Source organism: Hippocampus zosterae, chromosome 4 (assembly GCF_025434085.1).
Source record: "Hippocampus zosterae strain Florida chromosome 4, ASM2543408v3, whole genome shotgun sequence".
Lineage (NCBI taxonomy): Eukaryota > Metazoa > Chordata > Actinopteri > Syngnathiformes > Syngnathidae > Hippocampus > Hippocampus zosterae.
The window spans coordinates 24,683,861-24,708,327 of record NC_067454.1 but is presented as its reverse complement, the minus strand read 5'-3'; the positions used below and the strand labels follow the sequence as shown (position 1 = coordinate 24,708,327).

The window sequence follows — 24,467 nt, the reverse complement described above, 5'->3', positions numbered from 1 at the left end:
AACATTTTTCATTGCACCCCAATGGATAGTTTTATGGACTGAAGGGTTAACATTTTCCAAATTGATGGAAAGGCTAAAGTGTTGAAAAACAAAGGATCTTCTCATGATTCCCAACATACAGGGTCAGGCAAAATGATCTGACACATTTGAAGGTTAAATAAAAGGCAAATAAAATAAACAAAAGAGTGTTTTTATTTTCGTAGTACCGTACATATAATGCTATTTTGCATTGTTTCTTGATAATGCCATTGTTTGTCATTTCTTTTTCAGTTGCTGCAATGAATCGGACGAGACAATTGCGCTTTCATTGTGGAAACGTTTATCAAAACAAACAAATCTGTAACTTCAACACAACGATCGTTCCGTTTGCACTTCAATCTTGGTAGACATGATCCCGTACCAGCTCAAGACACGGTCTTGTTATAGGTTAACAACTTCAGACCTACTGGATTTGCATTGAAAGAAAATCTACCGGGCGACCTCGCGCCGCCAGAACTCCACTTAATTTTTAAAACATCATGACATTATATGTACCGGTACTTTTCGAAAACGAAAACACTTTTTGTTTCTTTACTTTATTTGCCTTTTATTTAAACTACCGGTACAAATGTGTCAGATCATTTTGCCTGACCCTGTACAAGCTCATCTGTTAACCTCGCAGGTAACACAACGTTACGTTCCTCTGTATGGTTCAATCGTCTTTTTTGATGAGCACATTCATTGCACTCGGAGTGGCGTTTTTGTTGTTGCATTTTTTTTTCCTTATAGAGAATAGTTATAAATGTATTCCTAAAATTAAAAAAAATATTTTTTAAAAATTGTACTCCCGACTTTTTTGTCGTTTAGTTTCTTCCTTTTCAATGTAAGGCACAAAATATATACATATGGTCACAAAATAATTGAGGACAGGGAGAAGCACTGATCTGGCTCTATGGATCCTATAGCTGTTGGTGGTGTTTAGGTCGCTCCTTCACACCAACTAGTGATGCTTACCTGGTTGCCATGTTGGCAGGAAAAAAAAAAAGGCCCTCTTTTTTTCTTTCTTTCAAGGTAACACTGTGAATCTTCATCTCCATTCGATCAGTTTGTTATTTTGCCATTTCGACGTCACAACTAACCAAAGCGTCAACATTATCTTTGAGCACGCAGCCAGAGAGAAAGTTAGGCAACATGTCCACTCTCTCGAGCATTGTCACTAGTATGTCATTTTGTTGGCACTCCATCATGAGACACAACTTCGCCCAGAAATTCCAAATGAAGCCTGGTGATACGACAGCATTGCACCTGTTAGCCACGTTAGCGTGTTGGCAGAGTATTCGTTGCTCTTGGGATACTTGTGACACCTCGTCATTCTTTAAATTAAATGTTGTTTCTGGAAATATTTGTCCATCTTTGCAATGCTACGTTTTAGCCACAGTTAATCACTGATGTTGATAGAGAGGCCAAATTAATGATTGAGAACATCTGCGAGGTAGACTCATATGGAAATGTAAAACATCCCGCTCCTGGAGTGGCTCTTCTACAATCCAATTGCTTGGTGAGATCCTAGCTTCTCAGTCCGTTAGGGTTGGCCGAAGACGTTGACTAAAAGCTGATCAAAGCCAGATATCCATCCATCAATCCGCTTATCCTGCTCGGAGTGTAAGTAAACTTTAGTTTTGCATCTTGTTTGGGTGTTTGAAGTGATTTTCCTAAAGTATTGACAACACATGCAGCATTTTCCTGGAGAAAGCGCTCTGCTTTACATGTGTCGACAGAAGTAACCCTGACCAGTTGCTGTTCCAGCCTGTCTTCCCGCACGATTGTGTGCCCGAGTTAACTAACATCTAAACAGAGCAAACATGTTCATTAAACTTGCTGTCTTTTCATGGGTTGCTTCTGGATATTTAACCGAACCAACGGAACTCTGTCAACCTGACAGAAGACCTCCACCCTGTGAACATGTTTTCCAACATATTTGTTATGAGATTTGGGCAGAATCTAAATCCTGGACACAAGCAAGGAGCAGCTGCGCACAGAGAGGAGGACGCCTCCTGAGAGAGTTTAATGATGCCATCAAAATGATTCTGAATGACTTCACCAGACAGAGAAACATCGGTAACCTCACCTGGTGGCTGGGGCAGAGAGATCGTGAGGACAACCTGGAAGCCCTGTTGGGTGACTACGGTACATTTCTGTTCTTTTGTCAGTCAATGAATTTTGCACAATAATTTCAACATGCATTCCTCCTTTTATTTCCTCCCTAACTGTGCAAAGGCAATCACTCGGTGTATTGTTTCAGAGATGTGACAATGCCATCCTCTGTGTCGTTGTGATTCAGTCAAAACACACACAAAGGAAATTTAAGAGTATCAACATGATAGCGGTTCATTTCGGATACACAAGAATAAGACTAATGAATTTTCGGATGAGGATTGATAAACTAAAAATTATTTTTTAATTACTAAATTAATAATTACTAAAAATAAATACATAAAGTGATTACATTGTTAAATATTTAAAGTACACCCAAACTCAGTTTTGCTTAGACTGCCTTTTTAAAAACATATGCTGTCATGTATGCATGCCACCGTATTTTTTAAATTAGCGTACGTTTTACCATGCCTGCGTCATACAATGTGTCTTGTGTATGTGTCCAACACAGAAATAGCATAGTTGAAATTTATTTAACATATCTTTTACAAAACATTTCATGAAGAACCTTAGATTTCCTTAGACATATGTGCAATTTACTTTTATCATTCACATTGATGCATTGCAACTGATCCCACTGATTGTAGAAAGGCACAAAACTTAAACAAGTATTGGTATTGAAAAATATAGTTTTGCACTTTAAGATTAAACAAGATTTATAAAGAAAGGAATTTTTAAACCATTTACATATCTGCATACAAAATGTATATTTAATCCCTGCCAACACCTTACAAACTAAGGAGAGTGCTAAGTGTAAAGAATAAAGTACCGGTACCCGTATTCACATTGTCACTTTGTGCCCGAAGCGATGGAATAATTGCTTCGTGCACAACAAAATAAGGAAGTGGTAGTGGATCCCCGAAATAGCAGACACAGAAAAGGTTTGTCAGAAAACAAAGAGGTTTAATACAAAAACACAAAATACCCGTCCGGGAGAAACAACAAAAAGCGCTGGTCAAAAATAAGGACCAGGAATGAATTAAGGAGGTAATAGAAAACGCTTGCGGGAAAAATAGCAAGGAGAATGAATTGGCAACTATGGAATTTCACACGAGCGGATAAGACTGCACGCTATAGCAGTCAATTGACTTTAAGATAATTTATTTGAGAAGGACTCGGCGAGAGTAATGGCACGGCGTGGAATACTCCGGCAGTAAGTCAACTGCCAGAGCACCCAAATAAAGCCTGTGTAATTAGTCCCCAATGGGTGACAGGTGTGCAGGTGGCAAACAGGGCCTGCCCCCTGCTGGCAAACACGGGACGTGACAGTACCCCCCCCTCAACGGACGCCTCCCGGCGGCCTACCCGGTTTGGTTGGATGAGCTGCGTGGAAGTCGTGCAGAAGGGACGGATCAAGGATCCAGGAGCGGGGCACCCATTGCCGATCCTCAGGCCCGTAGCCCTCCCAGTCGACCAGATACTGGAACCCCTTTTCCCTGCGCCGAGAGTCCAGGATGGCCCGAACCGTGTACACCGGGTCACCGTTGACGACCCGCGGAGGAGGGGGCGGAGTGGGAGACGGAGCCAAGGGACTGGAAGCCACCGGTTTGAGCAGGGAGACGTGGAACACGGGGTGAACCTTCATGGTGGCCGGTAGCCGGAGCTTGACCGTGACGGGGCTGACGATGGACTCGACCACGAACGGTCCGGGGAACGGCCCCAGTTTCGCGGATGTGCCGGCCAGGCGGAGGTCCTTCGTTGCCAGCCACACCTCCTGCCCCACCACGTAAGTAGGTGCCGGGCGACGGTCCGCGATCTGCCGGTTCCGGGTCGCCGTGCGGGACAATGCAGCTCCGGCCTCCTTCCACACGCGGTGGGCTCGCTTGAGGTGATGCTGCACAGACGGGACCTCCACCTGTCCCTCCTGGGACGGGAACAGCGGTGGTTGATACCCGTAGGCCGACATGAAGGGGGACCTACCAGTGGCTGAAGAGACGAGGGTGTTGTGCGCATACTCCACCCAAGGTAGGTGGTCGACCCAGGAGGAGGGACTGTGTAGACATACACAGCGGAGGGCCGCCCCCAGATCCTGGTTGGCACACTCGGCTTGTCCATTGGACTGTGGGTGGTATCCCGAAGTCAGACTGGCCGTGGCCCCGAGGGATCGGCAGAACCGCTTCCATACGCGGGACACGAACTGGGGCCCCCGGTCCGAGACGATGTCCATCGGGATGCCATGGAGACGGAAGACGTGTTGGACGAGGAGGTCGGCGGTCTCCAGTGCAGACGGCAACTTGGACAGAGGAACAAAATGGGCAGCCTTAGAGAATCGGTCCACGATTGTGAGGACAACTGACCGCCCACGGGATGGAGGAAGACCCGTGACGAAATCCAGGGCGATGTGGGACCAAGGTCGAGGAGGGATGGGCAATGGCTGGAGCAATCCCGCCAGAGGCCGACGTGAGGTCTTGCCGCAGGCGCAGGGGGAGCAGGCATTGATGTAGTCCACCACATCCCTCCGAAGCTCCGGCCACCAGAACCGCTGGGTGATGAGATGCGCAGTCCGGTTCACCCCAGGATGGCAGGCCACCTTGGACCCGCACAAACAGCTTCCCTGCGGGGCGTCCAGCCGGAACCTGGACTCCATCCAGAGCTTCCTGTATCTTCTGCTCGATCTCCCACCCCAACGCCCCCACGATGCACTGGGCCGGGAGAATGGCCTCTGGCGTCCGGTCCCTTTCCACGGGGTCGTGGAGACGGGAAAGGGCGTCGGGCTTGGTGTTCTTGGAACCTGGAGAGTATGTGAGGACGAAGTTGAACCGGGTCAATAATAGGGCCCACCGGGCCTGACGGGGGTTGAGTCTTTTGGCGGAGCGGAGATATTCCAGGTTCTTGAGGTCTGTGTAGACAGTGAATGGCTCCTTAGCCCCCTCGAGCCAGTGGCGCCATTCTTGTAAGGCGGCGATTACAGCCAGCAGTTAGCGATTGCCCACGTCATAGTTCGACTCGGCTGCACTGAGTCGACGAGAGAAAAAGGCGCAGGGGTGTAGCTTCTGATCGACCGGGGAACGCTGGGACAGCACCGCCCCCACCCCCAAATCCAAGACGTCCACTTCTACGACGAACGGGAAGTCAGGGTTAGGATGTTGCAACACTGGAGGATTAGTGAATGCTGCTTTTAAGCTTGCAAACGCCGAGTCCGCAGCCGAGTCCCATTTGAATGGGACTTTAGTGGACGTCAGTCGGGTCAACGGGAGTGCCTTTTGGCTGTAGCCGCGAATAAAACGACCGCAGAAGTTAGCGAACCCCAAGAAGCGCTGTAACTCCTTCCGGTTAGCCGGCGTTGGCCAGTTCGTCACCGCCTCCGTCTTGGTGGGGTCTGCTCTCAGTTTGCCCTGCTCAATAATAGACCCCAGAAAAGAGATGACGGGTACATGAAATTCACACTTCTCTGCTTTGACGAAGAGCCTGTTCTCTAATAAACGCTGTAACACCAGTCTGACGTGTTGCTTGTGTTCTTGTAACGACCGGGAGAAAATCAAAATATCGTCAAGATAGACGAAGCAGAAGATGTTCAGCATGTCCCTTAATACGTCGTTGATCAGGCTTTGGAATACTGCGGGAGCATTTGTCAACCCGAAGGGCATGACTAAATATTCAAAATGACCCAGCGGGGTCTTAAAAGCAGTCTTCCATTCGTCGCCTTCCCGGATGCGAACCAAATGGTAAGCACTGCGTAAGTCTAACTTCGAGAATATTATGGCTGTTTGCAAAGGAGCGAAAGCGGAGTCCAACAATGGCGGCGGATATTTATTTTTGATTGTGATGTCATTCAAACCACGATAATCCACACACGGTCGCAGGGTCTTGTCTTTCTTCCCCACAAAGAAAAATCCCGCACCTAACGGTGATCGCGATGGTCTAATTAGACCTGCAGCTAGCGAGCTGTTTATGTACTCTGTTAGTGCCTCTCGTTCGGGTTGGGACACCTGATATAGCCGTGAATTCGGCAACGGAGCGCCCACCTGCAGGTCTATGGCGCAGTCGTAGGGACGGTGCGGGGGCCTAGAGCGTGCGCGCTCCTTGCTGAACACTTGTCGTAGGTCATGATAGCAATCTGGCACTCGATCAAGGCAGATAGTTTCGGGGGAGTCGTCACCGGCAGGTTCGTGCTCCCCTACGGCTGATCCTAAACAATGCTCGTAACAGTGCCGGATCCAACTCTCTATTGCCGGGCGCTCCCAGGAAATCACGGGGTTGTGAGTCTTGAGCCAGGGCAAACCGAGAACAACCGGAGCGGCTCGAGACCGCATTAAATAAAACCGTCGATGCTCGACATAGTTTCCGGATAATTGGAGCCTTAGTGGTTCTGTTCTTTGCGTTACGACCGCCAGGAGGCGCCCATCGAGATCAAAAACCCGCTTCTAATCGGCCAACTTCTCGACATAACAACCTAAGTCAGAGGCGAAGTCGGTGTCCATAAAAGAACCATCAGCCCCCCGAGTCTATCAGAGCCCTAACCCGATGCGACCGGGACCCCCCCCCCCCCCCCCCCCATATATCTCGCCTTCGAGTTCCAGTCTCCTGGGGTGTCCCGGCCGGGAGTCGGCTCGCCGAGGCACGGGAGGCTCTGCGCGGGGTCGTGACTCACAACTCTCAGTGAACGAGGATGGTAAAGGTTCCGGCAGCATGAGGTCCTTGTTGACCGCTGTCAGACTGAGGCCGATCGTTGAACCGGCACCTTCTCCACTCCGATCCAGAGCTTTCACCACCCAGCTGCATCGGCTCCTCCTCGGTGGCAACATTCCGGAATCAGGGGTGATCTCCGGGTCCTGCTGCTCGAAGCATCCCACGGTCCTCCCCGCGGTACGTGGCACGCCGGGACGGGAAACGATCACCTCCCCGCTCCTGGTCTCTCTCTCTCAGGCGGTTGTCCAACCGTAGGGAGAGCTCGATTAACTCCTCCAAGTCGGAGCTGTGGTCGCGGGTCGCCAGTTCATCCTTGAGCTGAGTGTTTAATCCGCGGCGAAACAGTCCACACAGCGCCCGGTCATCGTAGCCACTCTGGGCGGCCAAAATCCGGAACTCGATCGAGTAGTCCGCCACCGATCGCCTCCCCTGGTGGAGTTCGAGTAACCGGCCCTCCGCCTCTCTGCCCCGCACGGGATGGTGGAACACCCGGCGAAACGCCGTAACAAAGTCGTGGAACGAAGACCGGAGGCTCAGCTTCGCGTCACTCGTCTCCATCGCCCATGACACCGCCGGACCTGTCAACAAGCTCATAACATATGCCACCTTCGCGGCGTCATTAGCATAGACGGAAGGTTGTTGGTCGAAGACGAGTGAGCACTGGTGGAGAAAGTACCCACACTGCCCGTGCTCACCCCCGTAACGTGGGGGGTGTGGAAGCGACGGCTCCCTCATCATTGTGGGGAATGATGCGGGTGCCTCAGTGGTGGTAGGACGAACTACGGAGGGAGGTGCTCGCCGTTCCTCCAACCGTACAAGACGGGGTTCGAAATCATCGAACCTGTGAGCCAGCATGGAAACCCCGCCGCTGATTTACGTAATGGCTTGGCCCTGCTGACTCAACTGTTGCTCTTGACAGGACAGAGCGGCCAAAATCTTTTCTAAGTCTGCGGGATCCATGGTGGCCGGAGTATTCTGTCACGTTGTGCCCGAAGCGATGGAATAATTGCTTCGTGCACAACAAAATAAGGAAGTGGTAGTGGATCCCCGAAATAGCAGACACAGAAAAGGTTTGTCAGAGAACAAAGAAGTTTAATACAAAAACACAAAATACCCGTCCGGGAGAAACAACAAAAAGCGCTGGTCAAAAATAAGGACCAGGAATGAATTAAGGAGGTAACAGAAAACGCTTGCGGGAAAAATAGCAAGGAGAATGAATTGGCAACTATCGAATTTCACATGAGCGGATAAGACTGCACGCTATCGCAGTCAATTGACTTTAAGATAATAATTTATTCGAGAAGGACTCGGCGAGAGTAATGGCACGGCGTGGAATACTCCGGCAGTAAGTCAACTGCCAGAGCGCCCAAATAAAGCCCATGTAATTAGTCCCCAATGGGTGACAGGTGCGCAGGTGGCAAACAGGGCCTGCCCCCTGCTGGCAAACACGGGACGTGACATACATGTCCTTGATAGATACTCCATGGATTGCACCTTATTAAAAATATTCATTCCATGTCTTTTATGCATTTTTTTACTTTTAAATTATCCTGCGGGCCTGGTAGAACCTTCTTGGGGGCTGGTTCCAGACAGTGGGCCGTATGTTTGACACCACTGCTCTACCCCTTTTAATGTTTCGTGAAAATACGGTCCATTGAACTCATTGAAAGATTTCTCTGTCCGAGCTCACAACTCGACAGACTAGTTGAGCAACTTTGAGAAATATATGAGTTTGTTGAGCCGTCTTCTAAAGCTCGAAAGGAGGCTCAATCGAGATGTGATTGCTCAGGACACAAAGACGAGCCACGGGAGCGATACACCTTTGTCTTAGGTTGGTATCTCCCAAAACTTGTTTTAGTATCGTAGATGAGTAAATGACCTGCCTGCTTGTGCAGTAAGTACTTGTGTGCATCTCTATGCACACATCCCACAGAAAATGTTGTTGCTTCCAAAGATGCGACCAGCTGCACGTACGTGAAGCACAATCCGTTTCAACTTGTTGTGTCATCCGACTGCAACCAGAAACGGGGCTTCCTCTGCACCCACAGTAGGTGTCACGAAACCTTGAGCAACCCGCCTTTGGATTCTACATATAGATGAACCTCCAAATCTCAATGTGTATTGTCTTTTTTTTTTTTAATCATCTGGAAAGGTTTGCAGTCATCACAAAACACACAGGTGAGCCACGCATTTTGCTGACAATAGGAAGCCAAGTCAGAATTTTAATAATGTGGTGCTTTTGCTTGTGGTTACAGGAAAATTTGGCATCTGGATCACGTAAGTGAGGCTACTCCAAAAGTCAAGATTGAAAAGCAAAATTTAAACTGTTTGTTTCTGTTGTGTGACACTGTCAAACACACCCTATTCTAGGGTTCAAAAGGAGTGAACACCCGATGGCTGCCCATATCTATAACATTGTAAACCTTCTTTTGGTATGCCCCCCCCCACTCCCCCATTCAGTGAATTTGACGAAATATAAAGTTGTCTAGAGCACAATGGACTCACATTTATGGTTTATCGGCCAAAGGAAGCTGACAATGAACTCATGCGAATGGAAACGGAGGCAGGAGAGCCAACGGATGGAAGTAGGGTGGGTTACTCGATGCACTGTATGCTGTGATGAACAGATGGTGCTGGGCTCTTGGAAACCTTCTCCAAAAACAGTACTATAAATATTGTGAGACACATATTACTGTCTACACATTTCTATGATCGAATCACTACTCTGTATCAAATACAAAGTGAATTGGAAAAGACCTCTTCTGTCAGTAAGAACAATATTGCTATTCTCTCCTTGCTACCGCTAATGCTTCAGTAACATCATAAGCTCTCTCTCACCCATTTCAGGATGGATTCATTCGGTATTTGTTGAAAGGCACTCAAAATCTGACACCTGAACTTGCCCTCGAAAACATTGACGTCATAAGTCACATCATTGGCTGCAGCATGAGCATCCTTGACATGTCCATGAACAAATGTGACATCCAGGCGAACCCTAACCCTACTGTAAGTTTACACAGAATACATAGAAGCTTTTGACACAAAAAAAGTCATAATAATTAACTCATTCACTCCCAACGACGTTTTTAAACGTCTTTTCAGACTTGGTCTAGAATTAGCTGGTACTGAATGAGTTAACTACTGTTGCTGCTGCAAAATAGTCAGTAACGTACCCCTACGTCCCTGCAGTCCCTATTTGAGGATATATTTGAAATTTTCCGGACCATTTCAGTGCTACTGGGTTCAGCGACATCAGAAAGAATCGTCATCAAGCACTCAACGGGCTCCATCTATCTGAGCAGGTTGGTCCTGACTTTCGTCATGGAACTCAGATGAGAGAAACTTTAAAATTATGATTTCCCCTTTTTCACTCAGTCACAACCCTGAAGACCTGAGCAATGTCATTCTGGGCTCAGTGGAAGATGGTGAGTTCATCATCATGCCCCCATATTCCGTTCTGCAAAGTCACATTGGCCGATACGAAAAAATCATTGCTCAGGTGTGTACGCGCGCCATTGGCCTGTTTATCCGTCTTTGTTGTTGTAAACGGCAATCTTTCAGCAGTTGTTTTGCTTGTCAGATGGCTACATTCTCGGTGAATCCCCATCCAACTGATGACAAGATCTCTGGAACTGTTTGCAGCCTTTTATTGAGTGATGGAGAGTCAGATGTTGAGTTGTCCAACCTCACAGAGATGATCGAGGTACAGCTGTGATAGTCCACAGCACCGGAGTATGCATGCATCTTTCGATTGGCTTTCGAAAAGGAGTGAAAGGAAAGCGACAAAGCTGTGTGATTTATCAAATGAAATGATTTCATTTCATACTATATGCTGTTTATTGTAATGTGAATTCAGTGTCAATTTCATCAATGAGTTTCCTGATGGAGCGAGCCATCTTCATACCAAACATCACATCAATTCCCATAAATTAACCAAATAAAGACATCAAGTAGGTAGATCATTTGGATTTGGTGATTTTAAAGTCGCTTGCATGTTGTTAAAGTGTGGGCAATGCTGCTTTACAAGAAGCAACCGAGGTATCCTTGGTTTAAGCTAGCTGACAACAACAGCATCAGGGTATTCCGTGCTTTCTTGATTTATGTGTACTTTTAATTGAAAAAGTACTTAGGCCATGACTGATGACATTTTGGGAGATCACAAGGACAGACAAGCACGTTTATTGAGAAATGGCCAGAGCCTTCTAAGAGGTGCAGATTGGTGAATCTAAAATCTGGTTGGTAAAAAGAAGAACGGAAAACTCTCAAAACCTGAATTTCCTGTTCTCTTCTTCTTCCAAATTGGCACAGTGTTGAACAATAGTATGCCTCCCCCAGTGGCGGAAAGTGAATTTACATCTCAAAACAATAATACTGAGATATAACCACTTTTTTTTTTACCCACGAAAGAGGAATTGTGAAGTGAGTGTGCATATATGTGGATGTGTTATGTATTTATTGATTTGCTTTGTGTGTTACTTTATGCTTAATTATGGATATTCATTTTTTTATTCTAATCGTACTCATTAAGGTCATGGGTCAGCTAGAAACTTAGTGACACTGACTTTTGAATGAAAGGAACACAACACCCTAGGATGGTCATGTTAAATTCTCTTTCGATTAAATGGATGGATGGATGGATGGATGGATAAATCAAAAGTAAGTGTGCTTCATATGTCAAAGAATCAAAGAATTTTACTTAATCCAAAACAATACGACTGCTATGAAAACACATTCTCCTTGGCAGAGGTAATGGTACCAATTTGTTTCTTCACAGATATTTATGCCTCGCCCAATCGTTTCAACAGTGATTAACCAAACAGTCGTACTTGAAGAAAATGCAAAGGTACTGACGAGAGTCAACGTCTCAGACCCTACGATGTCCGTTTGTGTCAGAGTGGAGCCCAGTGGGAATGTGTCCTTGATTCTTACACTGTCTGAAGGGTCACCTCCCAATTCCAGTTACTTTGCCAACATAACCATCCTAAACCAAATAGGTAACCATTACTTTGGACAATTTTTGAAAAAGAATTCCAATTTGACAACCTTATTGGTTCTTTGGTTCAAAGCAAATGTGCATGTTGCAGTTGCTTGTTAAGCTGAATATTTCACTAAAAAGAGTTGAGCCACTAATTCATTCTTTCATTCATGCACTTTCATATTTTGTTTTTTGTTTTTGTCTCCCTTCTCACCAAAGGAGGCTACCAATGGATCCTAACTCCGGAGATGTTACGGCAGACTCCGGGGGTATGGTACATTAGCAGTGAACTCTTCAACTCCACGTGGGAGCCAGGCATTGCGCTGAGCATCACCACTTTTATGACCAAGTGCATGCACTGGAGCATCGACCAACAAACATGGAGCACAGATGGCTGTCAGGTAAGTTTTATCAGGTAAATCTTTCCAAAATAAACATTGCCTACGCTCTGCATACACAGATCCAATAAAGAGGGCTATTCAAATGATCAAATGTTATTTTTTTTTTTCTGGAGGCAGCTAAGCTCATTTTGTTTGAGTGTTTCTTGTCTTTTTGCTGTCTTCCTTCGTCAGAAAGTTTGTTTTTCTTCAATATCACAGGGCACATAGTTGTCATTTAGGTGGAGGTGGGGGGATAAGGGTCACAAGTTAGAATTTCACACAGCTGCTTAAAATTTCACACAATGTTGTTTTTACCTCTAGGTTGGGAAGCAAAGCACTCCCAGACAAACTCATTGTCTCTGCAACCATCTCACTCTTTTTGGGGGTTCCTTCTTTGTGATGCCTAACTATGTGGACTTAACACGCACGGCGGAGTTGTTTGGCACTGTCTCTCAAAACTATGTGGTGCTCTCACTGCTTTGTGCTTTTTTTAGCCTCTACCTGGTCACTCTCTTGTGGGCGTGCTATGCTGACCGCAGATCACGCTCCAGAGTGAGTTCATTAAACACACGCGCACAAAAAAAATCTGTTTTTGTTTGTCACTGAAGACAGTAAGCTTGTCAATTACTGTATTATAACCTGTCATGTCTCTTCGCTAACAACTTCCTTCCAACACATTTGTATGATTATGGCAATAATCAAATGTCAGAGGAAGATGACTCTGCTGAAGGACAACCACCCGTGTGCGCAGTACAACTACTTGATCGGTGTCCAAACTGGACAGCGCAAGAATGCAGGGACGACTGCCAGCGTAAGTCTTGATAAATGACACACAAAGGGGTGTGAAATTGGATGAATGAAATTGGAATATAGAGTTACATCTTTGGAAAGTGGCTAAAACCTTCTGATTTTGTCTTTATACACCAACACAATGGATTAGAAATTAAACAATAAGAGTTTAGGTGAACAAATTGACTATTGAAGACCTTCAAAAAAATCTGGAATTACTTTGGCATTTGGCTAAATGCTAAAAGAATATAAGTTGATTCACCTCAGAAAACACTTTTAGCTTGACTATTGTTAAAACCTGTCATCTTTCGTGGATGTTGAAATCTGATTTAATGATCATAGGTTGACAAAAATGATTACACGATATCTAGCAAACAAAAGGGCACAAAAGGAAAAGGAACTTGTGTATTTGGTAGTTTCTCCAACAAACTAACTTTTAGGCAGCCGTTTCAAAATCAACACTTTCCCAGTGACACCAAAATACTCTGCTATATCTTGTATTATCCATCCATCCATCCATCCATTTTTTGATCCGCTTTATCCTCACAAGGGTTGCGGGGGTGGTGGAGCCTATCCCAGCTGTCTTCGGGCAGTAGAAGGGGGACACCCCGAACCGGTTGCCAGCCAATCGCAGGGCACACACAGACAAACAATCATCCGCGCTCTCACTCACACCGAGGGACAATTTAGAGTGTGCAATCAGCCTGCCACATGAATGTGGGAGGAAACCGGAGTACCCAGAGAAAACCCACGCGGGCCCGGGGAGAACATGCAAACTCCACACAGGGAGGCCGGAGCTGGAATTGAACCCGGTACCTCTGCACTGTGAGGTCGACCGGCTAACCACTGGCCCACCGGGCCGCCCATCTTGTAATATACAGGGTGTTCCAAAAGTCCTGGGCACATTTTGACATTGAATATCTCAGAAACTATTCAGGATATAAAAACGCATCTGGTAAATTCAGAGGTCTTGTAATCTAAATTTTTACATGAAATGTTCAATGTGAGGACCATTGGTCACACGACACACATCTTGCCAAACGCGTCCCAGCATTGCATTGTCAATGGTTGCAACAGTTTCTGTTCTTCGTGCCTTCAACTTAAAGCACAAGCAACCATCCGTTATGAATTTACCATGCCATCTCACTATGGACTTCCTCTCTGGTGGCTCCTTTCCGAATTTTCTGCGAAATGCACGTTGATCAACAGTCCATGATTCAGTTTTTGCAAATTTAAGCACACAACACGCCTTTTCTGGTTGAGTGAACGCCATTAATGGGTCTGAAAAGAAATTTAGAAAATCAATAGCCTTACAAAAAACTTAATGTAATTAGCTTTAAAATGGCACAACTTTTATCTTACTACCATTCATAGTTAATGAGATATGGGGACTTCAAATGTGCCCAATACTTTAGCAACATGCTGTAACATATAAATCCGAATAATAACTTGATGGTTGTGAAACATCGTCGACATTGTAGGGTCAAGCATGCTAAGTTTCTGAAGATGAATTGTCTCTCTCTAGGTTACAGTGACAATGATTGGCTCAGAGGGACAAAGTGATGCACACCATCTCGCGGATCCTGACAAGCTCGTGTTTGAGAGGGGAGCTGTCGATATGTTTCTGTTGGCCACACCTTTCCCACTGGGCCAAGTGCGAAACATTAGGCTGCAGCACGACAACTCTGGAGGTCACCCATCATGGTACGTAAGAAATCCAGAGCCCAATTTTAGTACCCAGCGCAAGTCTGGCGTATTTGTGCATATGGGAGGACTTTTCTTTCTTTTGGTATTTTCACAGACATTTAGAAAGGGGGGTTTTCGCCATTGAGGGCGTAAACACAGAGGACTGACTTGCTTCGCAGCCAATGGAAGTGGCTGCTCTCATTGCCTTTAAACTCGGCGCAGAAGCAGCGCATGGTCCATATGGCAGAAGCAGAAATTTAAAGCATGAAAATAAAAGAGGATGAGCAGGCTACAGTAGTGCAGACAGAGAGCGCCAGAGTGGGCAAGTGTTACAACAGCGGTAAAGGAGAGGGTGCTAAACCCTTTCACCAGTAAAGGTGTTGAATCCAATACCCCCCACAGGTGTGATGCCCATGGCTGTAGCATAGGACGCTTGCTAACTCTTCAGAGCTTACTGGATAAATAAAATCAATGGTGGGCGATGCATTTGGTATCTGGGCCTTCAGTGAGAAGGCACTTATCTTAGTACACATATAATATAATAATTGACATTGCAATTATAGAAACTATCAATACTGTACAAAAACACAACAGCATGCAATCACTGTAACATGACAAACAGAAGATTCTTAGAAAATCCATCACACTCACCACTGCGGATTAATAAATGCATTCATGTGCGCACACAATCTAATAAAGCAAATCTTTTCAAGAATTTAGGATGTGAATGTTGGTCAGTGCTTCTGTTTGTTGTCGAGGCCAGCAGAGAAGGCATTGCTGGCCCTGACGCCTCACCACTGGATGGCATATACACACTGATGAGTGCTTTAATGAATTGCTCTCGTGTTCAGGTATATCAACAAGGTGACCATACAGGATCTCCAAACTCAACATGTTTGGCACTTCTTTTGTGACTGTTGGATAAGCAGTAACCATGGCGATGGTATGGCGAAGAAAATTTTCAATGCTGCAAAGAGCAATGAGGTTTCCTGCTTCAGGTAAGGCATGCTATGCTGTCTTGAAAGCATGGGAACACGTCACGCAATACTCTGAGTCATGACATACTTTGTCTCTTTATTATCAGGAATATTTTCCAGAGCCGAACATCGACAGGTTTTAGGGATGAACATATATGGATGTCCATTGTGGATCCGCCATGGCGGAGCCCTTTCACTCGGGTTCAGAGGGTTTCTTGCTGTATGAGCCTGCTCCTATGCACCATGGCCATCAATATTGCCTTTTGGAACGTTCCAGAGAATGAGGATTCTCCAGTCGTCTTCTCCATTGGTAGATCAGTTTTTGAATCATTACTGTGCTTGGATTATGCCCATTTGTTCCGCATTTGACTGCCAATGGTTCATAATATCGAATAGAGCCATCTGTATTTATCATGCATACATGTACATGAAATATGACCTTTACATTTGGCCCGCAACAGTGGTGGGCACATTTGGGATGAAAAGAAAATCATGCTCTGGCAATTTATTTGTGGTGCTGATATTGTCAAGCATCGGAATAATCTGATTCTGTGTAAACTCCTGGGTTAAATGTAAAGCTTATTCATTAAAACTGTTTTGCTGGATCTCCGAGTAAAAGAGTCAGTCCTGTGGTTGTGATTGGCTGTTCCCCTAACTCAGCTCGGATAAACTCAACTCAACTTTGACCTCAAGCTTTTGCCTCATGTCAATTTTAAAGCACAATTGATTCCTGATGAGCTAAAAAGGAGATTTAAAAAAAAATATCTACCCCCCCCCTCCCCCGCTGATCAAAATGCCAGGTTTCTGTGATTAGAAAAACTAAACTTGAAACCATGAAACAGTAAATCATTTAAAGCTTTGTCCATCAGTAATGTGACCTCTAAGTTGTGCAGCTAAAATATCTTACAGAAGGAAAGTCTAAATAAACAACTGAGATTGTGTGCTCATCCTCTTAGAACTAGGAATGTGGCTGCGATCAAATTTAACCAATCACAATCCAGATGACAGCAATCCCTATATATTTTTTATATTTACTTTATTTCTGGGTTGTGAGCTAGGGTGTAAAGGCAACAGTCTTTTTTTTTCAACGAAAATAAATACTTCAAATCACACAAATGCATGTAGGAAAAGATACGGTCAGATGAAAACAATGTCGAAGTCCATCCATCCATCCATTTTCAACACCGCTTCTCCTGAACAGGGTAGCAGATGCACATCCCAGCTGAGTTTGGGCAGAAGGCAAACTACACCCTGAATTGTTTGCCAGTCAGTCACAGGGCATACATAGAGACACACGGCCGTTCACAACCACACCCACACCGTCACTGAAGTGGATCCCACGCTGCACACAAGTCATGCAAGTGAATGTGCTTGCTTGATACTGAACACAGCCAAATCTCAAATTATAAGAAGGTGTACATGTGCGGGGCCACAAATCAATTATTCCTTTGAACTTTAGCTCGAAAATATTCCTTTTTTTTTCCAATTGAGTTAAACATGTTGTAGGTCACAATGATGAAAAAATGGTTTGGAAAGCATTTGTCAATGTCTCATTTTTTAGTTCACAGAAACGTGGCAGTTGAGCACAGGTGTAGACTGTTATCATCCATTCTCCCATGCTGTTAAGAGATGTACAGGAGTGCAAGCCGATATCACGCATGACAAACCACAGCTAAAGTGGAGCATATCACTAGCAGAAAGCACAAGGGATGATTGACCAGAGTGAAACTGAAAGTGACACGTGATTGGGCTGAACATTGGCGCTTATAGAACAGGTGGTCTGTATGTAAAAAAAAAAAAAGAGGCCATCACTAAAATTCACTCCCCTGAAAAACGCTGAATTTGGTGATGATTACTTCATTGACATAGATAGACTATATCTTGAAACAGGAAGCACTGGAAACATTTTAATGACATTAATGCACGTTTGTGTTGATATGCTGAGGTGAGAGGAAAGCATACATATGACAAGATCGATCATAAACTTCAGTGTATTGGTTGTGCTGAAGTGTAGGCTTTTTAAAAATAATAATAATATTCATAGACTTTTCCATATGCATTTAAGTCACGTTCCTCCATTTGTGTTCAATGCAGAAATATAAGTCAAATGTTTATTTGCAGCCTATCCCAGCTGATTTGGGTGAGAGACGGGCTCTACACCCTGGACTGGTTAACAACCAAATAGGCAGTTTGTATGTTTGGTTAATTGAAGACTCAAAATTGCCAATAGTTGTGAATGTGAGGATGAACGGTTGTTTGCATGCAGTAAATCGTTGGCCACATATCATAATTGCCCGAATTACTTTTGGACCAAATTTTGGTAACTGCATAACTTTACACTCTTTCCACTGCTGCATCATCCTGCCTTTCTTACGATTTCCTTTCCCAAAAAAACACAATCTGTCAAAGTCATCTGCTTGACTTTGGCAGTTTTGAGTCCACAAACAAAATGCGCAATAAACGAATAAGATAGTGATGAGTGCTTTTGTGCTTGGTAAGACCATCAAAATTTGTGTGTTCTTTTTCGCAAACAGCGGATTCTCACAACAATTCCATTTTACAAAAAAAAAATCATCATCAACATTCTTTCTAGCAAATAAGAGGTAGATCCGGCTTTGAAGTCAAGATGGCGCCCGAGTAGGCAGCCGTCAGCAAGTGCTCTCATGAGCCTTGCTTTTTTTTGTTGTTCTTGTGTTTCTTTTGTCACTTTGTGTTTGTTGTTACGTCGTGTGGACTTGATGTGGACCTTTTTCAGCATTTTTTGGCCACGACATTCATCAAGGAGGAGACTCTGTGCTTGGTGGTTGCGCCTTCTCGGCAGCATGGGTATACCAGCACTGTTTTTGACTGGAGGAATGTCGGCGCCATTTGACTGTCGTTGCTGGACAGTCCCGGGGCGCTTGTGTCTTGCGCCTGTAATGGGCAGCATTTTTCACAGCCCCGCTTTGTTCAGCGGAGAGATCGGTGCTGTTGAACGGTCTGCGGCTGGATGGATGGAGGTCTTGAGGAGCCGACGATGAGAAGAAAGGAGCGTTGGCGCGGAGTGCCGATGCGGATTTGGAGCTGGGAGTCGCGGCTTGGAGTTTGAAGCGGATTATGTGGGACAGGAGAAGTGAACTAATCTCTTTTCGTCAATGGACGCTACAGCTTCGTGTTTGCTTTCAAAACTTTGCTTGTAGCAGACGTGTGCACATTTTTCAGCATGATGTCTCTGATCCACTGGTGAAAGGACACTTTGATCCTCTCCTCTTTCATCTATAACTGCTTCAGACAACAGACAAGTGTATGCAGAAAAGTGGTGAAGATTGCACGACTGTCTCTGTCCTATGTGTTGTCTTGTGTTATTTTTTGTTATTTTGACTTCAAAATGGCGCCGCGAGAGTGGCTGCCTTTCCAGCAGCTCCTATTTTTTTGTTGTTCTACTTCTTCCTTTCATAACTTTGCTGCTGTGAATCTGGAATTTCTCCATTGCGAGACTAATAAAGGTATTCTTAACCCGCTAGAAGAGAAACCATCAAAGATCAAAACATGTATTTCCTTTAGCCAGTAGATGGTGCTCCCACGACAATGAAAAATAAGTTTGTTAACGTTTTTTCAGGCCTTGACGATCATCAAATGTGTGACATTTTGAGACGATAGGATCATCTGGGTCAAATTACACCAGATGTTAATGGTCGGACATTCAGCGACACTAAAGTTTTGTAAGGCTCGATTGGCAGGCAGCCATTAGCCTCCCTCAGCTAACAGGCTAACGCCACTGCAGCTGCCAGCTGTGATAGGCCAGCTCACCCATGATCCTGAACACGATATGGATGCGTGGTTTCAATAAAAGTGAGTTGTGAAGGATGACTATGGGGCAACAGTGGAGTCGACGGCACCCCTTGAATAACTTACTCACTGGCACATCAACTCTACAATATCCTGTCAATGATCCCTGCCCAGGTTCACTGCGAATTACGTGGCAGGACGTCATGGTGGGCGTCGAGAGTGGTCTTCTCATGTTCCCAATCAACATCCTCATTATCACCATATTCCGAAGCATCAAACCACGCATTGTTTCGAAGTCTCCAAAAAACTGCTCAGAGGACAAAGTGAGACCCCAGTTGGTTACCATAACAACCATTCTAAAGGTGGGTTTAAAATTAGGTACGCTTTGTTTCACGTTACATGGCTTCATTACTGACCTTGTAAAATCACTCTGCCAGTGAAAAAGGAGCCCTGTATATCAGTTACTCTCAACTGGGTCATGTGTCGTCATTGTTTTAGTCAGCCGAATATGCATTGGTGACACAACCTCGCGCTGAACATGCTCAAGACTGTAGAGATGATCATGGACTTCAGGAAACATCCTTCTCTACAGTTGCCCCTCACACTATCCAACTGCCCTGTGTCAACCGTCGAGGCCTTCAAGTTCCTGGGAATCAGTCTCCCAGGACATGAAGTGGGAAGTCAACACCATCTCCATCCTGAAACGGGCCCAGCAGAGGATGTACTTCCTGAGGCTGCTGAGGAAGCATGGCCTGCCACAGGAGGTGCCACGTCATTTCTACACGGCAGTCATCGAATCGATCCTGTGTTCTTCCATCACGGTTTGGTTTGGGGCCGCCACAGAAAAGGACAAAATCCAACTTCAACGGACAGTTAGGACGGCGGGAAAAATAATTGGCACCACCCTACCCACTCTTGAGGACTTGCACACTGCAAGAATCAAGACAAGGGCACGGAAAATCCTCCTGGACCCCCCGCAACCTGCCCACCACCTTTTCCAGCTACTCCCCTCAGGCAGGCGCTACAGATCCATGTGCACCAAATACAGCAGACACTTAACTCATTCACTCCCAAAGACGTTTTTAAACGTCTTTTCAGACTTGGTCTAGATTTGGCTGGTACTAAATGAGTTAAACAGCTTCTTCCCTCGAGCCATTAAATCCCTAAACAGTCACTGACGTAGTCACTCTTCATGTACAACAAACAATGATCAATGATTTTCTGCACCAACTGTATAAACTGTCATTGTATTGTATTCTACCACAGATCACTTTAGCTCTGCTTGATACTTTGCACATTGTCTCACAGTTGTCACTGGGTGGTACCACCGCACTACGGTTCACTTACATTAGGAAATGTCCTCGCATACCTATTTGTCATGCCAATGTTTACAATGATACTAATGCAGCGTGTTATACCGGAGACAAATTACTTGTGTGTTCCACATACTTGGCCAATAAAGATGATTCTGATTCTGATTGATATTCTGTAATGTTGCTATTTGTTGTTACTCCTTCCCAGGAAACCGATGAGGTCCTTTCTCTGCTGAGCAGAAGTCTACGGAACAAAATGGCACAGATGTACAGATTGGAGTCCATCACTGATCTCTTTGCAGCCTTGAAAAGAGTGCATGAATTAATCCATCTGATGCAAGGTGCTCTAATTTTCATGCAAAAAAAAAAACGAGACATACGGAGAGATGCTGTAAAATTTTTCTTTGGGTCTTTGTCCGTCAAGGGGAAACTGAGAGCGACCTGCATTGGGTCTACTGCAGCAAGTTCCTCCTCGCCGCCCTTTGTCGTGTGCGTTTGTGTCTAGAAACGTTGGATGGAAAGAACTTCCCGAGTCCACAGGATTACGCACAAGCACTGGACATCACCAATCTGCTGGTTCGCAAGGCCGATATGGTTTTCAGCAGTCACTTAGCTTGCTGGTAGGCTCTTTCCCCGTCACACTCACACAAATACAAGTACCGGTATGTTACATTTAGAGTATTGCGTACATTTGGTGAGAACATGTTGTACTTTTGCTTCCTTGTCTGTGGCCCAGCCCACCTCCCGTGAAAAAGAAGAGTGTGTCATCCGGCTGCTGGTTGCCTTGGTGGTGTGTGTTCATCGGCTGGTTCCTGTTAATTTCTCTCAGTGGCGTGTCCACTTTTTTCACCTTGCTCTATGGCTTTTACTATGGCAAGGCAAAGTCCATTAAGTGGATCATGTCTCTGGGCCTCTCTCTCTTCCAGAGCATTGTCATATTACAGCCTCTCAAGGTGGGTCTGGATGAAAGCTGTCCAAATTCACACAGTCATCCCTAGTATGGGTATTTATTCAAAAGTATTCTCTTCATGCAGTATGTGGTGCCCCACACTTAAGATTGCAGGGCCTTATGCTGATTGTTAGTAATCGTAGTTGGTTCATATTAAATGTTTGCATCACTTTTCCAATTTTTGTTTTGTTAAAGCCTTATTCCAAATTTGATTGATTTTCATTTTCCATCCATCCATCCATCCATCCATCCATCCATTTTATGATCCGCTTATCCTCACAAGGACAGCAGGGCATGCTGAAGCCAATCCCAGCCGTCATCGGGCAGTAGGTGGGGAACACCCTGAACTGGTTGCCAGCCAATCGCAGGACACACAGAGATGAACAACCATCTGCGCTCACACACATACCTCAGGACAATTTAGAGTGGTCCATTAACCTTTGGTGCATGTTTTTGGAATGTGGGAGGAAACCGGAGTACCCGAAGAAAACCCACGCAGGCCCGGGGGAAACATGCAAACTCCACACAGGAAGGCCGTAGCCCGAATCGAACCCTGCACTTCGCAACTGTGAAGCCGACAAGCTAACCAGTCGCCCACCGGGCGGCGTATTGCTGAAGAATTGCCAAATGTGCTTCAACAAAGTCTTGAGCAAAGGCTGCGACTTACGCACATGTCATTTCAGTTTTTTTCCCTCAAGACATCTGTAAACAAAAAAAATATTAGTTGTGCAATTTCGAGGGGAATTATTTTCATTAAGTGGCGTGACAAAATGCAAATAAAAGATTTGCCGTCATAAACTAGAAAGGTTTATGACGACAAATCTTTTCTGAGGTGCCCATTTGCCAAATGCATATGCGAACGAGCCTTTTCAAAATTTGCCCCACTTCGACATCACAGTGAAAGCCTCTAAATTGGGTGAGTTTTCACGAGGCTGGAAAAAAAAGTCCAGTTTAAAGTGAGCTGTAATTTTTGGGGTAGTACCTATATGTAAAATCATTTTTGCTGTTGTTACTGCTATTCTGTCCGTTCATTTCTCCTACTGCTGTCTCCTCGTCCGTCTATCTGACTGACTGACTGATCTACTGCAGCTGTTGTAAAATGAATAAATGTTTCAAATGTCAAGACATATTTTACGGTTCTTGGGTGAAGAGGATTTGTTGTCTTAATTTTTCAAGGTGATTGGAGTTGCTGTCTTTTTCGCCCTGTTGCTTAAACCTGTAGCAGTGGAGGAAATTGAAGAAATTGAACAAGTGCTGTCAGGTAAGGGGTCAAAATGATTTCATATAATGCTCTTTGAGCCCTTGTTGCCTGTGATGACAATATGCTTTGACCTTCATTCGAGTTTTCCAAGCAGCAGTCTGCGGGTTCCAAATTAGTCACACTATGTGATTGTTTAAAAACATACTGAGGGAATTCAAAGAAGTCAGTAGAAATGATGCCGTCATTGAGGGCAGAAAGGTGAGCGTATTTGAACCTTGGCTCAGGTCTGACGGTTGCATATTCTTCCCATAAAGTGTATTTCCAGGATTATAAACACCCATTTGAGCTCACACTCACACCTAGGGACAATTTAAGGGTGTTTCATTTATCTACAGTGCATGTTTTTGGACTGTGGGAGGAAAAACAGAGTACCTAGAGAAAACCCACAGAGGTACGAGGAGAACATGCAAATTCCACACAGGAAGGCTGGAGCTGGGCTTCTGCACTGTTCGACCAGCGTGCTAACCAGTCGAGCACTGTGCCGCCCCAAAAACTTTTTAACAATACAACAGGAATGCTGGGAAGAAAAAAAAATCCAAGTTAAAATGCATCTTATGTTCCTATCTCTGTTCCTTCATTTTAAGGAAAATGTCCTTTGTTTTTGTCAATATGATACATTTCAGAGTTCATTTTCCAGATATTTCAGTATGAAAGACATCCGCACAGAAGGGACGTCAAACAGTTGTTGGAAAATTGCAGTTGACGACTTAATATTGTTTTTTTCTTTGTCTTTCACTGGACAAACTGAAACGAGGACTAAAAGAAAATTACAATGAAGGAATTTTGGGGTGGGGTAAAAGAAAAACTAATAAAAAATGAACAGACCTGCTCTACAAACTTAATTAAAACTGAAGACAAGCTGTTTTGATAATGAATTTGAAAAACAAGCCCTAACGAAACAAAAATATATCCAAAACTATTAGAACCCTAACAGGTACAGAAATTAAGCAAGGTTAAAGTGCCACAAGACTCATGATGCATCTTTTTCCATTTTCCAGAACAACAAGACAAATGCAGGCGTTATTCCAGGGGCGAACGCTGAGGATTCAGCCTCCCTTGCGCCGTCTTTTCCCGAGTCACCCCTTTGACTCCATTGAAATTAAAAAATCCAGATTCTATTCTGGTATTCGCTCCTTCAACCTCCCAACTACCTGGCAGTGGTGATTTTAATGATCTATATCAAATGATTGCTGTTATTTTTAAGTTATTTGCACTTTCTTTGAAGGTTTTATGTCATGAAGATGACTAAAATTAATCTGTCCCTTCAAAACCCTTTAAACTTTAAATTCCCTATCAGCATAATTGTTGATGATTCACAACATTTCTGTTCGAATCTATACTTAGCGCTAATAACCATTAAGTTCCTATTTGTGCAGTGTTAAGATGACTGGTTCGTGTAAAATTTTTAACAACCTGTACTGTATTTTTATGAGCTGTAAATCTAAATTATTTGTGCAAGAGCATTGTTTGCAGCTGCTTCGATGTTGTTCCAAAGAGGTGACAAACTATCATCAACCTGGTTTCGAATTGTGGAATTGAATAAACAG

General features: G+C 44.8%; 1 protein-coding gene across 2 annotated transcripts; it reads left to right on the top strand.

Moving 5' to 3' along the window:
• Positions 1-1,525: 1,525 nt before the first annotated feature.
• On the top strand, positions 1,526-24,055 carry pkd1l3 (polycystic kidney disease 1-like 3). Of its 2 annotated transcripts, XM_052063060.1 has the most exons (23): positions 1,526-2,166; positions 8,756-8,869; positions 8,975-9,000; positions 9,078-9,099; positions 9,193-9,254; positions 9,350-9,412; positions 9,670-9,828; positions 10,012-10,124; positions 10,198-10,321; positions 10,403-10,525; positions 11,597-11,816; positions 12,017-12,198; positions 12,499-12,729; positions 12,887-12,988; positions 14,492-14,670; positions 15,504-15,650; positions 15,737-15,939; positions 19,572-19,759; positions 20,919-21,051; positions 21,135-21,330; positions 21,447-21,663; positions 22,836-22,920; positions 23,919-24,055. In XM_052063060.1, the coding sequence occupies exons 1-23, from the start codon at positions 1,842-1,844 to the stop codon at positions 23,960-23,962; spliced, it is 3,258 nt and encodes a 1,085-aa protein (XP_051919020.1). In that variant the 5' UTR covers positions 1,526-1,841; the 3' UTR covers positions 23,963-24,055. The 2 variants fall into 2 exon arrangements, with proteins under 2 accessions (XP_051919020.1, XP_051919019.1); XM_052063059.1 differs by having other exon boundaries at positions 10,198-10,525.
• The last annotated feature ends 412 nt before the right edge of the window (positions 24,056-24,467 follow it).

Excerpts from the sequence above, each read along its gene's own strand:
- pkd1l3 (XM_052063059.1), top strand. The coding sequence starts at position 1,842 with ATGTTCATTAAACTTGCTGTCTTTTCATGGGTTGCTTCTGGATATTTA. Across the intron at positions 10,526-11,596 it reads ACCTCACAGAGATGATCGAG|ATATTTATGCCTCGCCCAAT; the intron begins GTACAGCTGTGA and ends GTTTCTTCACAG. Across the intron at positions 21,664-22,835 it reads TCATATTACAGCCTCTCAAG|GTGATTGGAGTTGCTGTCTT; the intron begins GTGGGTCTGGAT and ends TAATTTTTCAAG.